We start from the raw sequence: 19,013 nt of genomic DNA on the forward strand, positions 1-19,013 counted from the left end.
CGAACCCACTACCCTGTCGTTACAAGCGCCATGCTCAACCAACTGGGCTACAAAGGACCACAAAGCCTATAAACTACTCACAAGTAAGACAATGGTGAGCTCTACTGTTAAACAACTACTCACACTAGTAGCTTTACAATAGCCACCCTCTTCATCCCCCTAACCCAAAATCTCTTAAGAATATTGAGAAATTAGACCCAAGTATGCGAAGTCGTCCTGGATGCAAACAAATTTGCTTTAAGGTGACCTGGAGCAGAAGGATGTCTCCATCGTATAGGTGTCAACAGTCATGGGTTTTAGGTCATTAAAAAGACTTTCTTTCTCAACAGACATCATTAGCATTAGGCCAATGTACCTCTGACCCTTGTCCATGCCCCACAGAAAGTTTGGGGCATGAATACAGGTGTCCTTATAACAACCACTACAGATTCAAAACTCAACGTCTTGAAAGTATGACTGATGATTATATTAATGATAAACCACACGCATTAGCAACACACATTACAATTTTCCTGACAGATTAAAACTCAATAAAACTGGACTTAAACTAAATATCAGTTAAAGTTCCTTCAGGTTTGACTTTTTTCATAGCATCCACAGGCTTGTTTAAAAAAAAACAAATGAAGAAAGGAAGAGCTTTTTAGCTCCATCAATGGTCAACAAGAATTGACTCATACAACAGACTCACCACCATTCAGTAGTAGGCTACCTTTTGTCTTTTCTGTTTTTGGAACAGGAACCTCTACAATATTCTCAGCTGAAATTTTTTCAGGGGACAAAGAGAAACGAAAGTTAAGTGTGTGTCACATGAAGAAGAAGTGATCATGCTATTCCAGAGTGCAAAGTGCATCATCAAACCAAAGTCAACAGTCATTCAGTCTCTGAAAACACATTTAAGTTAATCAAATACGTTGTGCCTAGTTTATGGTCTTTCATGTAGGCTTGTGAAAAAAAGTCCAATAAGACCCAAAAGTAACCAAACTATATATTATTATATATATTTTTTTAAATAATGAGATCTATTCTGAACAGGGAACAACTTCAATCCACTAATGAGATTTAATTTTGCCTTACAACAGCCTGTACGAGTAGCAGATCGTCTTATCCAAGCGGTTAGGAGCATTGGGCCAGTAACCGAACAGTTGCTGGTTCAAATCTCAGAGCCGACTAGGTAAAAAAAGAATGGCTGATCCCTGGCTCTGACCCCACTCTTCTGAATGGAAATAACAGATGAAAAGTGAGATATAAAATTGACGGTAAACAATTATCCAACCTCTATACCCATTTGAACAACAAGTTTAAACTCAGGCCTTGGTTGGCTACACACAAGACACAACTCTATCTTCTCTCTCTTCAAAATGAGAGGCAACAGTGCAACACAAGCTAATTTCAATCCCAGTTTTGACCGAGGTGTTGCATGAAGAGGCCTGCTTTTTGGTCAAAAACACCACGTGAGTGATACAATATTTCCACGTATGAAGTCTTCTACCTCTGATCCCTGACTGCTGCACTGTCCGTCAAAGGGCTGTTTAAAAATCCATGGTGCACACGCAAACAGAGCGAAGAGCCACAGTCCAGAGAAAGTTGATTCTCACACAAAGTGTGACCATGTCATGCCCACCAGAAATCAATTTCCAACTTAAACACACGTACACACGTGCACACACACAGACAAATGATACTTTTATTCCCAAAGAGAATAAAATCATTCTGGAAAAGACATTCAAGGAAGATACCTTTTTTCTTGTCCTCTAATTATGTCAAAGGAAAGAAGAACCATTAGCAATAGTGACACATATTTCGACACAGTGTGTTTTTTTGTTGAGGGTTGGTCCATTTACTAGGCAATATTAAGGGTCATGAGGGAGTTTAGCAAAAAACTCCAAATGTAGGCCAAAGTCAACACGCACAGGGAGAAACCAACCGGGGGGGAAGTACCTTTTTTCAGCGTTTCCTTTTTGGGAGCAGCAATTTTGACCTCTTTTTCGTCTAACATACAAACAAAAACAAAAAAAGATATTAGCCACAGCATGGACCATGTCGGAGGGGACTGTACGTGCCATTTCAAAAGAGTGCATCATACCGCAAATATGACACAGTCGCTCAATCTATATGAAACAGAAAGAAGTCACTTATTCCTGTCATGATCCACTCCTGTACAAAAGGCATAACACTTCATCGATGACCATAATCTTTGATAGTGCCCATGTTTGTAGATAGTAGACACTATACATAAAATAGTTCCATCAACACTGCGAGTCATATTTATTAGACGGATGCTAAAACTTTACCTCACCACATAATAAACAAAATGCAGTGTTCAGATATTTTACATCAAGATATTAATAGACTAGTACTACATATTGCAATAGGCCTACTTAAAATAGTTTTTTCCCCCAAAAATGGCCTAAACTCTGGCCTATTGTCCCTCCAGTCTGGAACAGAAATACACCCCCTCTTGGTCATCGTGACCTTCGGTAAATAAAGAAACTGAAAACAGAGTCTTAAACCCCTCCGTAAATACTTAGCACACATGGCTTAAAGTCAATGTGGACGACATTCCTAAACTCTGGGGTTCAGGCTGAGCTTTGTGGGGCTGTTTGGCAATAGATGGGTGAACTTTGAGAACTTCTCTTCAATCCAATAATAACATGGTGGTTGATTAGCAGTTACAGTTTAACACACATTTCCTTCAAATAGAAATGCAAAAACGCTGCAGAGTTGCAAATCCAGTGGTCATTTGGTCATTCACAATGCATTTGTGCAACATTCCAGCATCACGCCAACAACACACTCAGTGTTAGTCCTTTCCAGATGTAGGCCTAATACCATTGAGTCAAAGGAATTTAGACAAAGTAGTCATCCTTGCTAAACTGAATGAACATACTACTGCTGGGAAAAGCGAGGCGACTGCTAGACATAGTCTTAGAATAGACAGTGCAAATAGATACAGCATGTTTTGAATAAAGATCACATCACTACAAGTAGCCCAGCAAGCTAATCCAACAAAGGTGAACATTGGTGACATAAGCTTTTGAGGATAGAAAACGGCATGTACTGCAGTATCCAATGTTGCACTGCTAAAAGGATACATGACATTATACTTTTTGAGAGACACAAACTGCGAAATACAACGTTATCAGAAGCCTGAACAGTGTTATGTGGATGGTCAGTGGTTGGTTCTAAAGATAAAATACTAAATTGACATTTCTGATTAAAGGGAATTACTGTAAGGCTTTTAAGAGTATAGATTAACTGATTACATTCAAATCCCTTCTTTTTTTTTTCTTTTTTTTTTACCAATGGTCTAAAAGCAGAAATGACAAATTCTGTTTAAATGACAAAATTAAAAGATTTAAATAGCACATAAATAATTAATTCAGCCAGAACAAAGATGTGCAAAGAATATGTGCATCACAACGACGATGAGTAGTGCAAAAGCTTAGAAAAAGTGAAAAGCATAAAAGTCCAGGCCAATATTCCCAATGGCAAGCACCATAGCAGCAAGTCCAAAGTCGAGGACAAAAACATAATATCCTCTTTTCAGACATTCTTTTCACAGAGACACTGTCCTTCCTTTGACACGACCAGCGCAATTTTCAATTTCCTCCAGTTAGAGTTGAGGGGTGAGGTGACCTTTGGGTGATCTTAGACCTCACCCAGTAGACTAGTCTCGTTCTGCTCCTCATGGATGGGAAGCTAGGAGTGGAACGCTCAGGAGCTTTTGACTACTGATCCTGTAGGTCTAATATAACGCCCTGAACCCCAGCACCGTTCTGGGACGTACCAGCATCACCCTCCTCCTCTGCTGTCTCACTCTCTGGATCCTCCACCTTCTCTACGGGAGGAGTGATCACGTCATAGAGAAACGTGAAGAAGCCGTGAAACCAATCTGAGCCCTCCTCGGCTAAAATACCGAAGATTTCCTCTAGGGAATCTGCGTTTTCATTAGTAATTTCACCGCCCTCTTTGGTCAAGCCTGACGAGAGAGAGGAGGAAAACAAGGGGGAAGAGAAGAGGAGAGAGAGGATAGAGGATGGAGAGAGGGAAGGGAAGAGAAATGAAGAGAGTGGATGGTAATGCAGGAAAGAGAGAGGCGTATAAGAAGAGCGACAAGAAAATACCCCCTTTAAAAGTTGAGTGTAGCCGTCTGAAAGTGTAGAATTTTGAAATGTCGCTGTCAGCTATGGACAGAGGTACTGTAACCAATCCTGCTCAGTGTTTTTAGTCAGTCAGGGACAGTCATTAGTCCTTGTCTTTGATTGGTTAAGTCTTTATTAGTCCCTTTATTAGGCCACACAGGACAAAAGCTATTAGGCTAGGCATTATGTGAACTGGAAAGTGTCAGTGATGAGCCAGTATTGTAGATACAGTGCCTTCAGAAATTATTCAGACCCCTTGACTTTTTCCACACTTTGTTACGTTACAGCCTTATTCTAAAATGTATAAAATTAAAATAAATCCTCAGCAATCTACACACAATTTTTTTGCTACATTTATAAAAAATATAAAAAACTGAAATACCTTATTTACATAAGTATTCAGACCCTTTGCTATGAGACTTGAAATTGAGCTCAGGTGCATCCTGTTTTCCATTGGTCATCCTTGAGATGATTCTACAACTTGATTGGAGTCCACCTGAGGTAAATTCAATTGATTTTACATGATTTGTAAAGGCACACACCTGCTATATAAGGTGTCAGAGCAAAAGAGAGCGCATGTCAGAGCAAAAGCCAAGCCATGAGGTCGAAGGAATTGTCCGTAGAGTTCAGAGACAGGATTGTAACGAGGCACAGATCTGGAGAAGGGTACCAAAACATTTCTGCAGCATTGAAGGTCCCCAAGAACACAGTGGCCTCCATCATTCCTAAATGGAAGAAGTTTGGAACCACCAAGACTCTTCCTAGAGTTGGCTATCCAGCCAAACTGAGCAATCGGAGGAGAAGGGTCTTGTTCAGGGAGGTGACCAAGAAACCAATGGTTACTCTGACAGAGCTCTGGAGTTCCTCTGTGGAGATGGGAGAACCTTCCAGAAGGACAACCATCTCTGCAGCACTCCACCAATCATGCCTTTATGGTAGAGTGAACAGACAGAAGCCACTCCTCAGTAAAAGGCACATGACAGCCGGCTTGGAGTTTGCCAAAACACACCTAAAGACTCTCAGACCATGAGAAACAAAATTATCTGGACTGATGAAACCAAGATTGAACTCTTTGGCCTGAATGCCAAGCGTCACGTCTGGAGGAAACCTGGCACCATCCCTACGGTGAAGCATGGTGGTGGCAGCATCATGCTGTGGGGATGTTTTTCAGCGGCAGGGACTGGGAGACTAGTCAGGATCGAGGCAAAGATCGACGGAGCAAAGTACAGAGAGATCCTTGATGAAAATGTGCTCCAGAGCACTCAGGACCTCAGACTGGGTCAAAGGTTCACCTTCCAACAGGACCCCAACCCTAAGCACACAGCCAAGACAACACAGGAGTGGCTTCAGGACAAGCCTCAATGTCCTTGAGTGTCAGTCATGCACAAGTAACATAACATCAAGTCAGTCATGCACAAGTAACATAACATCAAGTCAGTCATGCACAAGTAACATTTACTGTAGAGGTCACAAAAAGGTCATTATTAAAAATGCACTTGCCGAGTAGTACTTTGGCGTCCTCCACATCGAAGTCACCATCGCCATCTGCGTCATACACTGAAAGTTTACCTGCGAAAAAGTCATAGATAGGGTCATGCCATAAAAAACATTCAGAGTACAGTCCTTTCCACAAATATGCCTATTCTTGGGCTATCCATGAAAATCATTGCATGACATTAACTTCCTCTGTAATTAGAAACAGTTAACAGATCATTTGCTTTCTTTAATGTGATCCTCTGGGTTTTAGTGATACATCACTACTTGCCAATGAAGTCATACTATGGTGCTCCGTATCATATTTACAGCCTGCATCTCACCTCTGAATTCTTTCTGAATTCATTTCTGAGGGGGACATGGGGGGGGGGGGGGGGGGGGGGGGTCAAGCTGATTCTGCTGAACTGCATACTGAATACAGTATACAAAGCAGCAGCCACTCGACTCTGACTGCACTCTGCAGACATAGCTGTACCACAGACTGACTTCCTGTAGTTACACACACGGCCCGAGTGAGGTCACACTGACCACACACATATTTATTCAGTACGGAGAACTGATCCTTTAAATAATCAGGGAGTTCACAATCACAGTAAAACTAAAAATGTTTGGAAAATTAAGTGAATTTTCTGGTCAAACGGTTGGGAGGTGAGGGGATAAGAAAATGAAGCTATAAGTAAGCCTAAGTAAGTAAGCCTTGTCTGAGCTGAAGTGACCCATAGGCTCATGTTTATGTAGCGTGAGGCAGCATGATGTACAAGTACGCCCCCTGGATAGGACGCTAGTCTGTCGCAGGGCCTTGATGAAATGGAGCTATACTTTCAATTCAAAGAATTCTGAGATATGAGAATGAAGAACTTTCAGTAGGAGTCAAAGGTGGATTTTACAGTATGGTGCACGCAACATCGGCAAGCCAAGACAAATACGTTGTTACTGCATATTGTTAAATCATTACTTTGAGGCATATTATAATGTCAACTATTCAGAACTAATAACAGATAGAATTGAATATATTTTTGTGAAGTATGACAGATGGGTTTGAGTTGTTTGGTGATGCATGCAAGCAAAGACCATAAATACCTTGTAAAACCTCTGAAAAGTTAAAAGGGAATTCCTTTGCTCTCGCTGCATGCAAGATTAAGACACACAGGCACATTTTGTTTTTAGGGGTACCATCCAGATCAAAAGTTAATTAAACAGTGTCAGTATTGTGCCTACTTCACACTACACATTAAATTGGTTACTAAATTATAATTTTTTACAAAACCTCTTACTAATATCAGTACTAATTCATCTTTCCCCTTTCCCCATGGCTTCCTGTCTGGTATGTGTTCCTGTCTAAACCACATGCAACATTTTGGTTTCTGTATGAGTCAGAGAAGGCATGAAGTGCTGTTCCTACGTGTCTACAGTAAGCTATGAGGACAGAACATCATCTAGACCAGTGTTTACCAACTCCAGTCCCCCCAACTGCACACGTTTCTGTTGTAACCCCAGACAAACTCACCTGATTCAACTCACCCAGGGCTTGATGATTAGTTGACAAGTTGAATCAGGTGAGTGTGTCCAGGGCTACAACAGAAACATGTGCTGTTGGGGGTACTGGTGAACTGGAGTTGGGAAATACTGGAGTAGGGGGCTATACTCAATTTAGGCTAAACATGTACTGTAGCATACTAACACCCAATACCCTATTCATGATAGAAAACCATTACCTGCTCTACACAATATATATCAATACAAACATTAGTAACGTTGTGCATTCTTATCTTGAGAGATAAAACGAGGCAATAGTTGTATCAGATAAAGGTTACAGCCTGCCAATACTGTAGTTATTTGTTAAAACAGTAACCTAATAAAATAATAATAGCATTGGAATTACACTGTGGTTTCTTTGGGATTCATTGACATAAGCGTCACTCCCATTTGGAACCAGGTAGTTACCAATTGTGTTGAATTCTATGAGGTAAGTATTGTTACAGCATAGTGTATTCTTAGTAACATGTAAATACCAGGTACCAGCTTAAACCGGGCTGTAAAATAAAGCATTACTGTTTATCATAGGAATGAGGGGAGGTCAGGTGACTCACCAATGACGTTGTCGTAGTCCACCAGGTCTAACCACACCACGGCCACGGAGCTCCACACCCCCAACAAAGCCAGAACCATGAACCAGGTGAAGATCTTAGTGCCGCTAAAACCACTAGCAGCACCTCCACCCCCACTAGCAACACCCCCACTAGCAGCACCTCCACCCCCACTAGCAACACCCCCACTAGCAGTAGCAGCCTCCGCTTTCACACCATTCTTATTCACCACTGCTGTGGGCTTCACCTCTGGAAAAGAAAGAACACAATGAGCATATGTCAATTATTCTCACTGGGGCACAGGGTACTGGACAGATTGCAGTCATTTTGGAAGATGTACTTGCTACGACTGTGTTATGTTGTTTTCTCGCCTTAAGGTGAATGCACTAGTGTAAGTCACTCTGGATAAGGGCATCTGCTAAATGTCTAAAATGTAAATATAATTTTGACTGGACTTTCAGTCACTGTGATTGACAGGACTGAAAGAAACAGGAGCCATTCTTAGCCCAGTGGCCTTCCACAGAAGCTGTGAGTTAGTGTGTGAGCAGATCTGAATAGAGGACGAGTGAGGGGGATGCTGAAGTGCGGTTAGAAAATAACCCTGCCTGGATCAAATGACTGAATGACAGAGGCAGGCAGAAGACTTAAAGGCCCCAGGCCCTGACTAGTCCGACAGGCTCAACTCAAGGTTGCCCATAGTAGCACCAGGCAAGACAAGCTTTATTATGACAGGTAGGCCCAAAAGTTGTTGTTGTGCCTTTGAAATGGAACCCGTCCCAGTATGAAACGTGATATTGGTTAACTAAATTATATGAGGAACAAGGTGTATGAAACACCAAGACAGATCTGGTTCTCCCTGGTCTGGACCCCCCCCCCCCCCCATTACCTAGACATGTTTAAAGTGAGACCTAGGAGGGGTATTCCACCTCTAATAGTAGAGGGGTAGTCTCAAGTTGGCATACTTCCTAGTGACATAGGCTATTCACACGAGGAAACTCCATAGGCTCGCAGAGAGGTGATGTCTGATGGTATAACTCGACATCATAGGCTCTTGTTCTGGATGTGTAAAGAAAGAAATGTCATACTCTCCACTATAAAATAACTGGTTGATTGCCTAAAGGTCATGCTGGATCCTCGAAAGGTTATAGATTTCTCTCTTGGGTTCTTCAATGAAAAAGTGTATGAAACAGAGATGTAAGATATGACTGCATCGGTCCACAGACCCTAAACCGATCCAAACGTAGCACGCATCGGTCAGAAAGTTGATTCAAATGTTACGATTCGCCATTTGATTTGGCTCATATTACTTTCTTTCTACCTTCCGAAAATACCTAATCTTATGTGACAACTTATGCATCCTCTCCTTCAGTGTGGAACTAAGCATGTAACTGTGTGGACAGTCATTGATCTACAAGTCATTTTGCATTACATTTGACATTTTAGGCATTTCGCAGACGCTCTTATCTAGACTTGCAGTAGTGAGTGCATACATTTTCAAAGTGGTGGAAAAAGTACTCAATTGTCAGACTTGAGTAGAAGTAAAGATACCTTAAGTAGTATTTTACTGGGTGACTTTCACTTGAGTCATTTTCTATTAAGTATCAAGTATACTACTTAAGTATCAAAAGTAAATGGAATTGCTAAAATGTACTTTAGTATCAAAAGTTAAAGTATAAATAATTTCAATTTCGTAATATTAAGCAAACCAGACGGCACAATTTATTTATTTACGGATAGCCAGGTGAACACCAACACTCAGACATAATTTGTGTTTAGTGAGTCCGCCAGATCAGAGGCAGTAGGGATGACCAGAGATGTTCTCTTGATAAGTGTGAGAATTGGACCATTTTCCTGTCAAAATGTAACAAGTATTTTTGGGTGTCACGGAAAATGTATGGACCATGTACACCATTTTCTTTAGGAATGTAGTGAAGTAAAAGTTGTCAAATTTTAAACAGTAAAGTACAGATACCCCCAAAAAGTAGATCTTTAAAGTATTTTTACACCACTGCATATTCATTTCTACTAGTCCCCCGTGAGAATTGAACCCACAACCCTGGCATTGAAAGTGCCATGCTCTACCAATTGAGCCACACGGGACCATGCCAAACAACCCTAAGGAATATCAGTATCCTAGTCAAACTGCGCACCGTGCCCAGCTTCACGCACTGACCAACGCTAGGTAGGCAGCCTGTTCCTTATCTTGCACATCTGCCTGGCACCTTCAGCATTAAAATTATAAAATGGTTTGCACAATATTAGGCTTTATTAGTTAAGTGACAACCTATGTAAATTTGCCAGGTTATTGTTATCTATTCGCTGTTGAAAATTTAGGTTTACCGTAATAAAAGTAAGCTACCGGGGACAACTCTCATCTGGCTATACCTGCTGATCGGGACTTACAACAGATTTTATTTTGATTGTTCAGGTTCACCATGAGCAATAGATTTGGTAGTTTTGCTTTAAACAATCAGTGTATATGTTATTTTTAAATATACCAGATAAAGTTGATAATTTCATAACGAGGAATCAAAGCGGGAGCGGGAGGAGAAAATAAGCTCACTAAAAACTTCCCAATGGTCAAAACAATTAAATTTTGAGATGGGGTGAAATCAAAAATGGTGCTATATATTTAATGCCTGTCATAGCTAATCTGAAAGCAATCAATATTGATACCCCCCCCCCCCCCCCCCTCTGATAGTGGGGTGGTAGATGCCTAGTCTCCTTTATGGCTCAAATCAGGTACCTACATAGTATACACCATAGACACACACAACAGGTCAGACAGATCTAGCTCAGAGAGGCCCAGCTCATGAGCTCCAACAGTAGCAGATTCATTTTGAATGGAAAATGTGTGTTTATGCAACAAATGTTAGTTAGTGCATCATATCGCGTCGAACGGAATCAATTCGTTCTCTAATCAAACCGAATAGCACCGAATCGTTTCAAATTAAAACATATCTTTCCTGTATCGTATCGGAGGCCATGTATCTAGATAAGTATTAAATCGAATGATGCACTACTTTCTATTGCCATTTCTGGGAGTGTGATATTCACACACCAAAATAGGCCCATCTCAAACTGGAGAAATCAATTAGGTTAACGATATCTAAAATTAGCTTTAGACAGCTTTCACAAAAATTGCTCATATGGAAGACAGACTGTACACAAGCACAAGTTCTGTAGGATAAGGTGAAACCAACGAGAGGCGTTGCAATGGCTCACAAGAACCAGCTGGGCTTACAATCACAATGTGCCCTTGAGCAAGGCACTTAACCTTAATTGGTCCTGTAAGTCGCTCTGGATAAGAGTCTGCTAAATGACTAAAATAATGATTTAAATGTAAGGAGTAGTTGGGACATGGAAACAGTGATTTGTTTCCACAACATAAATATGGACAGGATTCATTCTGTAAATTGATAAGATAAAACCAGGAATAGAGAGAGTGATGGTGACAACATAACCGGCAGGGGGGTAGGGAGAACTGGAGCGAGGAAGATCGAGAGAGTGTGAACAGGTGGTTATTCAACTACTAAAGCCTCCAGAGATACAGGTTTGGAACGAACACACAGCTACCCTACTGTAACTGTAAAAGTTCTAAAGCATTGCTGTATACGAGGTAACACTCTATAGTTACAAGCAATATACAAACATACACTAGCCTAAGTCACAAACAACAACCTAGCCTACGTTTGCAACAGTACGCATGCTTTGACAAGTCACCATGTTCTATATTCTTTAGTCCTTTAAACCTTTAGGACTTTTACAAGTAGTTTGAGCTTTTAAATAGCTACCCATTTAGAATAGGTTGCTGGCCAAGGTTGCTCTGTCTACTACCTTTTGTATAAGCCCTACGTTACTGCCGACACTATCACACACTGCTCCGTTACCCAAAATGACAACTCAATCCTCCCACTGTCGGTTGCCATTCCACATTTCTGAATGAAGCAGTTAAGCAGAACCATTAGACTATCATTTACAAATTCCCTTGACCCTACCTGGGATTTCTTCAGCGAATATGGCTTCTTCACAGATAGGTTCCTCCATCAGGTCAGATGAAGTGGGATCCACGATGAGAGAACTCCTCGATTTTTCCTAGTTTCTGACAAATCCCCCCTGCCTGTATCAGTTGTAGAAGTCAGCTGGAACTTGATAAGGCCAAACTGGTCCGGGGAACTATTTTTAGAGCTGTCAAACAAATATGGGGAGGGCATGCCGAGTGTGTCACTACTCTGCCATTGCCAAATAGGACGGAGGGGGGACTGTGCAGAACGAAGTGCGCACAAAGACAGTGGAGCAGAATTGGCAATTGTCCAAACAGAGACAACGTAACAACATGAGAGTTGCCTCTTGAAATGTCTGCATGCTTAACTATCTTTAGAGAGAATCTGCTGCAGAGGTTGAACTTGAACTTCTCTTGAATTTGAACATGTCATTACACTTCAGCAGGTATTCCCAAACTGGGGTAGGCGTACCAATGCCGTCGGGAGTACGCCAAAGAAAAATTTGATTCACATTTTCAAACAGTCCATTTATATTTTCCAACAAGGCTATACATTTGGGTGAGTCCCCCCCCACTCGCAGCTTCGTTTCACTGCCAAAAATAAAATTAAACCATCTAGTGTTCAGTGAAATAGCAATGTCAAATACAGGTAGCCTAGTCAAATAATTAACATACAATCACATTGACCGTTACGCTCTCGCGGGAATTCCACTAACGGTCCGTATGTAGCCAAACGTAGCTTCTGCTCATGTTGGCATCTGTACTGATGGCGCAAAAGCCATGACAGGGAGACATAGCGGAGTGGTAACGCGCGTGCAAGCAGTTGCTCCTGCAGCATCCACCGAGAGGCTCTTGGTGCCAAGGGAATGCCTGACAGCTTGAAAGTGAAAACGGTTAACTTTGTTAAAGCAAGGCCCCTGAACTCTCATGTATTTTCTGCACTATGCAATGATATGGGCAGCGACCATGTAACACTTGTGCAACAATCAGAAGTGTGCTGGTTATCAAAGGACAAAGTATTGACACGTTTTTTTAAATTGAGAGATGAGCTTAAAGTTCTCTTTACTGACCATTATTTTCACTTGTCTGACCGCTTGCATGATGACGAGTTTCTCACATGACTGGCCTATTTGGGTGATGTTTTTTCTCGCCTGAATGATCTGAATCTAGGATTACAGGGACTCTCCGCAACTATATTCAATGTGCGGGACAAAATTCAGGCTATGATTAAGAAGTGGGAGCTCTTCTCTGTCTGCATTAACAAGGACAACACACAGGTCTTTTCATCATTGTATGGTTTTTTGTGTGCAAATTAACTCAAGCTTACGGACAATGTCAAATGTGATATAGCGAAGCACCTGAGTGAGTTGGGTGCGCAATTATGCAGGTACTTTCCCAAAATGGATGACACAAACAACTGGATTCGTTATCCCTTTCATGCCCTGCCTCCAGTCTACTTACCAATATCTGAACAAGAGAGCCTCATCGAAAATGCAACAAGTGGTCCTGTGAAAATTGAATTGAATCAGAAGCCACAGGCAGATTTCTGGATTGGGCTGCGCTCAGATTATCCTGCTTTAGCAAATCGTGCTGTTAAGACACGGATGCCCTTTGCAACCACGTACCTAAATGAGAGTGGATTCTCGGCCCTCACTAGCATGACAACTAAATACAGGCACAGACTGCGTGTGGAAAATGATTTAAGACTGAGGCTCTCTCCAATACAACCCAACATTGCAGAGTTATGTGTATCCTTTCAAGCACACCCTTCTCATTAACCTGTGGTGAGTTATTCACAATTTTCAATGAACAAATAAAGTTTTATATGTAAAATGGTTAAATAAAGAGCAAAATTATTGATTATTTTTATATTATTATTTGTCCTATAAGAGCTCTTTGTCACTTCCTACAAACCGGGTTGTGACAAAAACTCACTCATTCTTATGTTTAATAAATGTATAGTGTGTGTGTGGCAGGCTTACAATGATGGCAAAAAACAACATTTGAGAGTGTGTTGACCCTGGTGCTAGAGGGGGTAAGCAGCTGGACTATAAAAAGTTTGGGAACCGGGACAGTACTGGAGAGGGTAGTAAGTAGTTTTATGTTCCTCGGCGTACACATCACGGACAAACTGAATTGTTCCACCCACACAGACAGCGTGGTGAAGAAGGCGTAGCAGCGCCTCTTCAACCTCAGGAGGCTGAAGAAATTTGGCTTGTCACCAAAAGCACTCACAAACTTTTACAGATGCACAATCGAGAGCATCCTGTCGGGCTGTATCACCGCCTGGTACGGTAACTGCTCTGCCCATAACCGTAAGGCTCTCCAGAGGGTAGTGAGGTCTGCACAACACATCACCGGGGGCAAACTACCTGCCCTCCAGGACACCTACACCACCTGATGTCACAGGAAGGCCATAAAGATCATCAAGGACAACAACCACCCGAGCCCCTGCCTGTTCACCCCGCTAACATCCAGAAGGCGAGGTCAGTACAGGTGCATCAAAGCAGGGACCGAGAGACTGAAAAACAGCTTCTATCTCAAGGCCATCAGACTGTTAAACAGCCATCACTAACATTGAGTGGCTGCTGCCAACATACTGACTCAACTCCAGCCACTTTAACAATGGAAAAATTAATGTAAAAATGTATCACTAGCCACTTTAAACAATGCCACTTAATATAATGTTTACATACCCTACATTACTCATGTCATATGTATATACTGTACCCTATACCATCTACTGCATCTTGCCATCTTTATGTAATACATGTATCACTAGCCACTTTAAACAATGAAACTTTTATGTTTATATACCCTACATTACTCATCTCATATGTATATACTGTACTCTATACCATCTACTGCATCTTGCCTATGCCGTTCTGTACCATCACTCATTCATAAATGTTTATGTACATATTCTTCATCCCTTTACACTTGTGTGTATAAGGTAGTTGATGTGGAATTGTTAGGTTAGATTACTCGTTGGTTATTACTGCATTGTCGGAACTAGAAGCACAAGAATTTCGCTACAATCGCATTAACATCTGCAAACCATGTGTCTGTGACAAATAACATTTGATTTGATTTGAACCACTGCACAACAGTATTTAGAGCTTGCTGTAAAAAAAAAAAGCAGCTCATGAACAGGCAGACACACCCCTTTTACTGTGCACTACACTACTGTAATAATAGAGTAATAATGTATTGTATCATGTATTGTTTAATGATGTAGGCTGTTACCTTTTGTTGTAATGTAATTGTTTTAATCCTGTTTGGACCCTTGGCATCAGCTAACGGAGATACTACAATTTTCTCACTAGATGGGTGGAAAAATGCATTACAAACTTCCAACAATGTAACCTAGTCTAACATGTTTGATCCCATACATTAAGGGAGGACGCTGTACTGTACATGGCACTCTCTCGTATGCTTCCAACAATCGGGCACGCAATATGCTAGTTACCATGATACAGAAGCCATCACAGGCATCATTACATTTTAAATGGTGGTGGACAACTCTAGTATTTTTGGAGTCAACTCTGACTCCTGCTATCAGTGTCATTGGAATCGACTCTCTCTCTTGAATCCAATTGGACAAAAATGACCCAAATTATCTAACATTAGCTACAGCTGCAATGTCAGTGTGTGCATGCACACTGATGAATTGGGTGATTGATTAGCAATGCATAGAGCAGTCTGAAAATCTCCACTAACAAAAATATTCAATATCTTACGTCAGGAGCCTATTAATGACTCTTTGAATTTCTGGAGTCGACTCCGACTCCCCACCACTATTTATTACAGACCATTATGACAACAACTGACATGTAAGGCTATCCGTTAATCTTAGTTTGTGTTTAACATAATATCCTCTATAATAGATGAGTGCATCATGGTAGTAGGTACATAAAAGGCGGGCCAAAGGTTTCTTTGGTTTGGGCTGCAAGCAACCATGAAAATGAGGAACTGTCAAGCATGCACAAGCCTTCAAAATATGTCTAGAGGTGGTTGATGTTGCCTTGGCTACAACCACTGGCACCAACCGCTGTCACTCTAGTGTAGACTCAGTGTCTCTTTTGCAATACCAGCACTAACAACCCATTGAGTTCACAGCACGACAAACAGGGCCAAGCATTAGTAGGCTATGCCTTTCTATCAGATATTACAATCACAGTACATGCTTACTTTTATGATACTTCAGATAAACCAAGCAAGTCCGTGCAACTGTAACTGTTATCAACCACTCACTTTCAACACAGGGCACTTTCCACTTGTTTAGACTCAGTGCTTACAATGACACTCTCCAACGATATTTTATGAGGAGTAGACAGGCTTTTTACCAGATATGCGTGTCCAGGGATGGTCTGGGTGAATTACATGGTGTCCACTGAAGGAAATAATTTTATAACTATGAGAGAAATTCCCCCGTATTGCCATACACATCAACATTATTCATCACAATTTGACCAACCACCGAAGGCAAGAACATTATCAAAGTCTTTGCCTCCTGCTCGTGCAGTTGCATAACTGGCAAATACATATTGAACTGGTTGCAACCTGAAATACTCTGAGACCAGGTTGTTAAACTAGCTATACTTGTATATTAGCCTATAATATAGTTTACTAGATATGCTGTTAGCTAGTTAGCATAGGGATTAGGGAAGGGTACCGACCTTTTTTGGATTGGTTTCTGGAATTCTTCCTTGGAGCCATCGTAAATGCACGGATGCTTACAGTTCAAAGGGTTAGAAATGTTCAAATACTTAGCCTGTACGCCTTCTTGTTCGCTAAATAAAATGCTGATACCTCCTTATTAGTGGAAGCTCCTACTGCTGACTATCATAACACAAATAACTTCCTCATGGATACTGACAAGCTAAAATGTACTAATGAGTGATCTCAAATTCGACAGGGAACGAGGTCATGGGCGGAGTTTTCAACCGGATGATTTTTTGCTGTAATTCTACAGCGTGGACCACTATGGTTGGGAGCGCCTAGAGAATCCGCCTTGAAGGTTTTGATACATTGCCTGGCGACACGACTCCTGGCTCCAGAGAAACGCTACGCCACGCCCACGGATGTACATTTCTTCTACGTAGCGAACTACAGTGCAGCGGAATAATTTAGTGTAAATTATCAGGCTATTTGATAACAACAAAAACGTGGCAAAAAAAGGGAACGTGTCCTCTCTATCGCGAGATTTTAACAATCAAAGGTTTAGGTGGCTGCTGGCTGGAAACAAGAGGGCTCCTATCCCCCTCATCACCATTATATGTGTCTTTCCTTTCAGATAGAGGCGGTGGATCTGGGAGGGACAGAGGGGACTGTGTTGTATCTAACCTGAGAGGGGGGGGGGTCTTCTCCGTGTCGCTGGTAGTGCCTCAGTGTGCTGGGGGATTCCTGCAGTATCTTCTGGGGGTCAGATTTTATGGGATTATAGCAGTTTCCTGGAGAGATTAATCTGGAGAGAGAGAGAGAAATACTGTACATAGCCATAATAGGACATTTGACATATACACTCACAAGAACTACAGTGCATTCAAAAAGTATTCAGACCCATTGAATTTTCCACATTTGGTTACGTTACTACCTTATTCTAAAATATATTAAATAAATAAAATCCTCATCAATATACACATAATACTCTATAATGATATATACCTTATTTACATAAGTATTTTTACTCTTTGCTATGAGATTCGAAATTGAGCTCAGGTGCATCCTGTTTCCATTGATCATTCTTGAGATGTTTCTACAACTTTATTGGAGTCAACCTGTGGTAAATTCAACTGATTGGACATGATTTGGAAAGGTGACAGTGCATGTCAGAGCAAAAACCAAGCCATAAGGTTGAAGGAATTGTCCATAGAGCTCTGAGACAGGATTGTGTCAAGGTACAAATCTGAGGAAGGGTACCAAAAAATGTCTGCAACATTGAAGGTCACCAAAAACACAATGGCCTCCATCATTCTTGAATGGAAGAAGTTTGGAACCACCAAGACTCTTCCTAGAGCTGGACGCCGGCCAAACTGAGCAATCGGGTGGTGACCATGAGTTACTCTGAGGAGATGGGAGAACCTTCCAGAAGGACAACCATCTCTGCAGCACTCCACCAATCAGGCCTTTATGGTAGAGTGGCCAGACAGAAGTCTTTTGCTCAGTTGTGCACCGGGGCCTCCCACTCCTCTTTCTATTCTGGTTAGAGACGGTTTTGCGCCTTCAGTTTCTTGGCAATTTCTCGCATGGAATAGCCTTCATTTATTAGAACAAGAATAGACCGACGAGTTTCAGAAGAAAGTGCTTTGTTTCTGGCCATTTCCAGCCTATAATCGAACCCACAAATGCTGATGCTCCAGATACTCAACTAGTCTAAAGAAGGCCAATTTCATTGCTTCTTTAATCAGAACAACAGTTTTCTGCTTTGCTAACATAATTGCAAAAGGGTTATCTAATGATCAATTAGCCTTTTAAAATGATAAACTTGGATTTAGCTAACACAACGTGCCATTGGAACACAGGAGTGATGGTTGCTGATAATGGGCCTCTGTACGCCTATGTAGATATTCCACTAAAAATCAGCCATTTCCAGCTACAATAGTCATTTACTACATTAACAATGTCTACACTATATTTCTGATTAATTTGATGTTATTTTAATGGACAAAAAAGGTGCTTTTCTTTCAAAAACAAGGACATTTCTAAGTGACCCTGAGCTTTTGAAGTAGTGTAGTGTATGTGCTTTTCTTTCAAAAACAAGGACATTTCTAAGTGACCCTGAGCTTTTGAAGTAGGGTAGTGTATGTTGCACGTCGCTACTTCACAGGAGCAGCATTTGAACGTAAACATGTATTTTTTATCATGTGCCTTAATAACAAACTTGTATTCCATCGATAAATACAAATACAATTGTTTAATTAAGAGCCTAGTTGGTTTGGCCATGGAAAAAGTCAGGAACCTTCCCACTAGCCATGATTGGCTGAGATAATGTATGGGCTGGACATGCCGGGAGATGAGTTTGGATTGGTCTGCCATGTAGCACACTTCTGTCTATAACGTGAGCTGTTCAGTATGTGTTGACATTCCTTTCCACTGTGCCATTTTTGAAAGATATAACATTAGGCTTTGAGAACTACAAAAGTTTTGCTACTTTTCTCAACGACATTGTTGCCATAAATTTAGCAGGCACTGTTGACAGATCAGTAGGAAAAAGTGATGGGCTACTGCACACGCCACGGTCAGTGTGAACCGGAGACAAACAAGATGTAGCTGCAAACAAAGCAG

General features: G+C 41.3%; 1 protein-coding gene and 1 non-coding gene across 6 annotated transcripts in view; both read right to left on the reverse strand.

The window, feature by feature from the left end:
• Window positions 1-16,659, reverse strand: part of LOC120051019 (aspartyl/asparaginyl beta-hydroxylase-like) — a 53,479-nt gene extending 36,820 nt beyond the window's left edge. For 2 of the 5 annotated variants that reach the window (XM_038997601.1, XM_038997600.1), the window contains exons 1-3: window positions 11,722-11,862; window positions 7,727-7,972; window positions 5,643-5,711 (exon numbers count right to left, since the gene is read on the reverse strand). In XM_038997601.1, coding sequence (XP_038853529.1) covers window positions 5,643-5,711; window positions 7,727-7,972; window positions 11,722-11,770 — 364 coding nt within the window. In that variant the 5' untranslated portion in view covers window positions 11,771-11,862. Of the gene's footprint in view, window positions 1-5,642; window positions 5,712-7,726; window positions 7,973-11,721; window positions 11,864-16,405 lie in introns of those variants that run through there. The other 3 variants (XM_038997599.1, XM_038997598.1, XM_038997602.1) reach the window with 3 other exon arrangements.
• trnae-uuc lies at window positions 9,751-9,824 on the reverse strand. Its single transcript has one exon. It is a non-coding gene; the product is annotated as a tRNA-Glu (tRNA).
• Window positions 16,660-19,013: the final 2,354 nt, after the last annotated feature.

This window comes from Salvelinus namaycush, chromosome 7 (assembly GCF_016432855.1).
Source record: "Salvelinus namaycush isolate Seneca chromosome 7, SaNama_1.0, whole genome shotgun sequence".
NCBI classification, from domain to species: domain Eukaryota; kingdom Metazoa; phylum Chordata; class Actinopteri; order Salmoniformes; family Salmonidae; genus Salvelinus; species Salvelinus namaycush.